The 6,632-nt window shown below is 39.8% G+C and overlaps 1 protein-coding gene across 1 annotated transcript; it reads right to left on the bottom strand.

Moving 5' to 3' along the window:
* LOC113048123 (E3 ubiquitin-protein ligase Hakai-like) lies at positions 1 to 3,643 on the bottom strand. Its single transcript, XM_026209674.1, has 6 exons — positions 3,557 to 3,643; positions 2,806 to 2,961; positions 2,590 to 2,693; positions 2,410 to 2,493; positions 2,239 to 2,312; positions 1 to 1,288 (listed from the first exon to the last, which is right to left on the bottom strand). The coding sequence occupies exons 1-6, from the start codon at positions 3,567 to 3,569 to the stop codon at positions 271 to 273; spliced, it is 1,449 nt and encodes a 482-aa protein (XP_026065459.1). The 5' UTR covers positions 3,570 to 3,643; the 3' UTR covers positions 1 to 270.
* Between the last annotated feature and the right edge of the window lie 2,989 nt (positions 3,644 to 6,632).

The raw sequence follows: 6,632 nt of genomic DNA, 5'->3' as shown, positions 1-6,632 counted from the left end.
TAACGAACACAAAAACACATTTAATTTGTGCATTTAATTTTGATTACATTCAAGAAACAACACATTCAACAAAAGCCCCAAAAATCCAGCATGGATGGGCTGAATTATTTAAAAAAATGTTTGAATATCTGACGACAAGAAGATTTAAAACACCATTCAGTATGATCTTTATTATACAGGTAATTGTTTCAGACTATAAAACATCCATTGGAATCCCTGCCAGGTTTACATACTAAATCACTTTTATTAAGCAACAACAAAACCATGTTATTACTGGTAATATGGTCTGTAGCGGCCCTGATCGGGGTGATGTGGCCCCTGTGGAGGGGGACCCTGCATTCGAGGAGGGGGACCCCTGGGTGCCGGCCACATCCCTGGACTCAAGCCCCCAGGCTGGTTGAATGGTGGGCTGAGTGTACTCTTGTCCTCGGGAAACTGGGGGTTGTAATGGTGGGGAGGCGGGGCACTGACAGGGGGACCTCCATGCTGAGGGGGTGGCCCTGGAGGAGGATGGTTCATAAAAGGGGGCATCTGACCAATGAGGTGTCCGGGAGGCGGGGTGATGGGAGGGGGAACAGATGAGAGTGGCGGAGGGGCCTGGTTGAAAACCATGTGAGGTGTGTTTGAGCCCTGTCCTGGGTGCGGCATTGGGTGACTGATTGGGGGAGGGGGCGGCGGGGGGCCGTAGTGCTGCTGAGGAGGTGCCATCATGTGATGTGGATGGGTCACAACGGGCTGACTTGAATAGTCTCCTGGGTGATGGTGAGGGGGCGGAGCATTGCCGGGCTGGGGGAGGGGGTCGCGGGATGGTCCGGAGCTCGTGGAATCGTCCTGGATGGGAACCGTGATGAGGTTGCTGTGCTTCCGCGTGGTGACGGTCGAGATGCGGAAGGTCTCCTGAGGGAGAGAGCGGGATGGTCCCATATCTCCAGGCGGTGGGCCTTGCGGAGGTCGGAGATCATCATGGGAGGCAGAGGGAGGCTGACTGTAGGGGTCGTGTCCTTGATGAGCCAGAGGAGGAGGGATGAGCACATGGGGCTTTGGCAGGTGAGGCGGGGGTACACGGAAGCGGTCGGACACCTCAGAGGCGGGAGGAAGGTGGAGAGAATCAGAGCGGCTGCTGGAGCTTTTGCCGGACCGCATGTGCCGGTGGTTGATGTGAGCCTGCAAGTCTCTCTGGGACAAATAGGTGCGCTTGCAACCCTGAACGATACTACACATGTAGAGAGAGCCACGCTGGCACTGTTCAATCCGCTGGACCGGGTCTGTACAGCTGTACATGTTTAGACTGGGAACAGAGAGGACATATGCAAAAGAAACATCAATTAAACACAGACAAGCACAAACTAGGGCTGTACAATATATTCAATATTTCAATTAAAAAGGCATTTTAAGTTTGAGCAACACTAATTTGGCCGTTACGAGTTGACAACTTGTTTCACAACCCCATTTTGTCTTGTGAATAGTTTTTCTAAAATGGTGCAAAAAAATGATAAGCTCAAACTCACAGAATCAATTCCTAACACTGATTCAGCATTTTTACTGCAGCATGACTCAAAAATGTTCACCAAAGTTTTAACACAAAATATGTAGGTAATATAATAGTGTATTACTTTGCTTAAATATGATTTTCTTTAAATATGGAAATCATTCCATTATTATTTTAACAAGACGTTTACTGTGTTTTGCAATTTACTGCTTGCATATAACATTTTGAATTTCCTTGGGTTAAAGCCTTAGACAATCCTTCAATATAGAGTAATCATTCTATCCATCTATCTGTATTAAAAAAAAAAAAATCCTTAAAAAAACGAATATATAATTTGCTTCACCAAGGCTGCATTTATTTGATCAAAAATACAATAAAAACAGACATATTGTGCAATCTTATTAAAACTTACAATAATACATTTTTTATATATATATTTTAAAATGCTGATTTACCCAGGGATCATTTCTTACCAGTTTTCAAAAAAGTTGTGCTGCAGGATTCTATAATGAATAAAAAGTTCAAAAGTACAGCACTTATGTAATCTTTTAACTATTGTAATGTCATAAATCCTTTTAGTGTCAGTTTGGATCAACTTAATTGCATTCTTGTGGAATAAAAGCAATAATATCTCAACCCTGAAATTTAAATGGTAGTGTGAATCAACCAGCCATATGTCTGCATCAAGATATGAATTATTCTCTATTATAGTATAAAGAGATTGTACAGTAGTGAGTAGTGCTTCTTACCCTGGACACATCTTGTCACCCTTCCTTTCATGATGTAATGCACACTCATAGCAGAAAACATGTTTACATGGGATCTGCAAAGAAATGAGTCATGGCAGGATTAATACATGTCACCAAAAAGCTGTCACTTGCAGATTGTATGTGTTGATTATACACGTCAACTATTCTCACCATACGGCCGTATGTCTTAATTGGCAGTCCACATTTGTCACAGAAATGAACAGGTGTTTCATCCTTTTCACCAATCAAAGTCAGCTAGCCAAAAAAGAGAGAGAGATACAAAGAATGTTCACAACTCTTAAACAAGCATCTGAGTGGTGACTAAATTACTCTTAAAAATGTAGCCTTTACCTTGTAATCCCAGAACAGCTGCTGTGGGAACCGACGCTGGCTCGCAAACGCGTCTCCAGCTTTCACGCCACAATCGAATCGGTCCTCCTGCTTGATGTTAAACCCTTAAACAGGTCAGAAGAAAGCCCCATTTGTAGTCCATCATAATATCTAATAATATGCTTGTGAAAAGTGCAATATACAAACTATTTGAAATGAAAAATATATCCACAATACCTTCTTCTCCAGCATGGGCTTTGGACGGTAACCGTCCCGCTGGTCTTTGGGGTCGTGGGGCAGGTTTATTCCTGGTCTGTTTGGGAAGAAGTTTGATTGGGATCCTCCTTCTGACATCAGGACCACCTAACGGCCCGTCCGTACCCTGCATATCGTCTGAAAGGAAAGAGGGACAAATGAATAGTTTATTTTTGCCTTCATTAGGTATTAGGTACACAAACGTTTTGATTTTAACCCATTAACAGACTTACAGTACAACTAACGTTATATATAAAAAATTATAACTTCGTGCAGTCTGTATTGATTCGTGGGCATTATACTTACATATACTCAAATAAAACTTGATATTGATGTGAACTTGATACTGATTCTACTGTGAACGAACGAAGCAGTAAAACAACATGGTAACAGGCAAAATACAGCGCACACTGAATCAACTTAGATTATATTTAACAACAACGAGGAATGCAGGCTTTAACATAATGTTTTTGTTTGCGTTACAGCTGATATTTCCTTTAGAGACTGAATAAACGGGATCAAATGCACTCAGGAAGATTAACGCCACATTGACATAGAGGCCATAACCGATGGTGTTGAAGGAAAAGGTCTTAAACTGGGCTCATTCACGAGGTAGCTCGATTATCTATAAGCAAGCATGTGTAAAACCCCAGCGAAGATATGTTGTGGTCACAAGCGACATGTTTTGGGGAAAATAAACCTGCGAATGAAAACTATAAATTTCCCTCCTTACCACTATGGTCCATAACGCTGTGAAGCCAATGCTTAACGGCACTTCCTGTTTGTACTTTTCAAAACAAAAGTCTCAAATTTTTTTCATAACAAAAGTTCAAGCTCATAAAATAAATAACCTGAAAATAAATAAATAACCTTATTTTAGGTTCATAATTGAAATGATACAGAATATCAATAAAGCAATTTAGAATTGTGAATCCTTTTAACGGATACACTGTAGCAGACAATGCAGGAAAACCACTCAAGTGTGAAGGATATATTTTAACTCTTCAGACAAGGTTTAAAAATAATCCCAGGACGCGGCACACTTTAATTTAATTAGTTTCGTTTTTTTTTTTTTTAGATAAGATACATTTTATGTATTAACTATTATTCTAAAATGTGGAAAATAAAGGTAATATAAAAATGAGTAGGCCTATGTGTGTCAAGACCATTTAGTGGTTTCTTTAAATCTACGGTTACAAGCAATGGTTTGCTATTACTCACATGTATGGTAGATATATTTACATATAACATCTAACACTAAAGAGAGAAAGAGAGAGTGAGAGACCAGATAGCACACGGACAGGTGCATCTCAATAAATTATAATGTCGTGGAAAAGTACATTTATTTTAGTAATTCAACTCAAATTGTGATATTTAAATAAATTGTGTATTAAATAAATTCAATTCACACAGTCTGAAGAAGTTTAAGTCTTCGGTTCTTTTAATTGTGATGATTTTGGCTCACATTTAATAAAAACCCAGCAATTCACTATCTCAACAAATTACAATACTTCATTAAGACCAATAATAAAAATGATAAACATAATAATAATAAACTTTTTAGTGAATTGTTAGCCTTCTGGGAAGTATGTTCATTTACTGTACATGTACTCAATAGTTGGTAGGGGCTCCTTTTGCTTTAATTACTGTCTCAATTCGGCGTGGCATGGAGGGGATCAGTTTGTGGCACTGCTGAGGTGGTATGAAAGCCCAGGTTTCTTTGACAGTGGCCTTCAGCTCATTTGTATTTTTTGGTCTCTTGTTTCTCATCTTCCTCTTGACAATAGCCCATAGATTATCTTTGGGGTTCAGGTCTGATGAGTTTGCTCAACAGTCAAGCACACCAAACACCATGGTCATTTAACCAACTTCTGGTGCTTTTGACAGTGTGGGCAGGTGCCAAATCCTGCTGGAAAATGAAATCAGCATCTTCAAACAGCATCTGGTCAGCAGAAGGAAGCATGAAGTGCTCCAAAATTTCTTGGTAAATGGGTGCAGTGACTTTAGTTTTCAAAAAACACAATGGACCAACACTAGGAGATGGCATTGCCAAATCATAACAGACTGTGGAAACTTAACACTCTGGACTTCAAGCAACTTGGGCTATGAGCTTCTCCACCCTTCCTCCAGACTCTAGGACCTTAGTTTCCAAATTAAATACAAAACTTGCTCTCATCTGAAAAGAGGACATTAGACCACTGGGCAACAGTCCAGTTCTTCTTGTCCTTAGCCCAGGTAAGACGCCTCTGACATTGTCTGTGGTTCATCAAATTCCTTGACAGGTCTGTGTGTGGTGGCTCTTGATGCCTTGACACCAGCCTCAGTCCATTCCTTGTGAAGTTCACTCAAATTCTTGAATTGATTTTGCTTGACAATACTCATATGGCTGTGGTTCTCTCAGTTGGTTGTGCATCTTTTTCTTCTACACTTTTTCCTTCCACTCAACTTTCTGTTAACATGCTTGGATACAGCACTCTGTGAATAGCCAGCTTCTTTGGCAATGAATGTATGTGGCTTACCCTCCTTGTGAAGGGTGTCAATTATAGTCTTCTGGACAACTGATTACCCTATTTTAATTTGTTGAGAGAGTGATTTGGTGGGTTTTTGTTAAATGTGAGCCAAAATCATCACAATTAAAGGTGCTGTAGGGAACTTTTGTAAAAAAATATTTTTTTACATATTTATTAAACCTGTCATTATGTCCTGACAGTAGAATATGAGACAGATAATCTGTGAAAAAAATCAAGCTCCTCTGGCTCCTCCCAGTGCTCCTATTGCCATTTGCAGAAACTCCATCGCTCCCTGTAAAAAATAACCAATCAGAGCTGCGGTCCTTTGCGGTAACTTTGTTTGTGTTCAAAATGTAGAAAAATGTATATAATAATCGAGTACACCATGAATCCGTTTTCCAAACCGTGTTTTTAGCTTGTCCTGAATCACTAGGGTGCACCTATAATAAGTGTTTATATTCGGACTATTTTAGATTGCTTCGGGGATACCGCGGCGGAGTAACCCAGTACATTTGTGATTCTTCATAGACATAAACAGAGAGAAGTAGTTCCGGCTACGATGTTCTTCCACAAGACGCAAGCAGTTCTGTTTATTAACCGCTAGAGCGTCAAAAGTTCCCAACCGCAGCTTTAAAAGAACCAAAGACTTAAAACGACTTCAGTCTGTGTGCATTGAATCTATTTAATACATGAGTTTCACAATTTGAGTTGAATTACAGAAATAAATGAGATGTCTATTAAACATAGCTAAATCTGGAAAGCATTTGCTGTGTACAAACATCCTATAGACGTTTCTAAGATGTCAGTTTTACATTCTAAATCATAAACATCGTAATTACATTTTCTAAATGTCTACTCGACATCTGTTAGCGCTATAGACATATTGCAGGTCAGAAAACACTCTAAAAATACATCTTGCAGAAAAAAAATAGACTTCTCAGGGATGTATGTGTGCTATCAGAATAAACAAGAGAACAAGAATGAATGAAAAATTTGTATTTATCAACAGAACAGCCAGGTGGCGTTGTATTGATTAAGGTGATTGAATGGGACAAAAAAAATACAGTACCGGCCATTACTAAGCATCTCAGTGACTACCAGAGATAGAAACGAGATGAAAGGCATTGGGTTTTTGAATTGTAAGAAAGGTCCAGATCCTCTATGCTTGCTTTTTGGCCCAGCAGACTGAATTAAGACATGAGCTCATGCATCTAAATGGTTTAGATCGGTGTTTAATGAATGAATGTGACATCAGACCCTTCAGTGTCCTCTGTTGGCCAGAAATGAAAGTGACACCCT

The sequence above is a fragment of the Carassius auratus genome, chromosome 29, assembly GCF_003368295.1.
Source record: "Carassius auratus strain Wakin chromosome 29, ASM336829v1, whole genome shotgun sequence".
NCBI classification, from domain to species: domain Eukaryota; kingdom Metazoa; phylum Chordata; class Actinopteri; order Cypriniformes; family Cyprinidae; genus Carassius; species Carassius auratus.
Note: the sequence above shows the minus strand (reverse complement) of the source record. Positions and strands in the feature narration are given on the sequence as shown.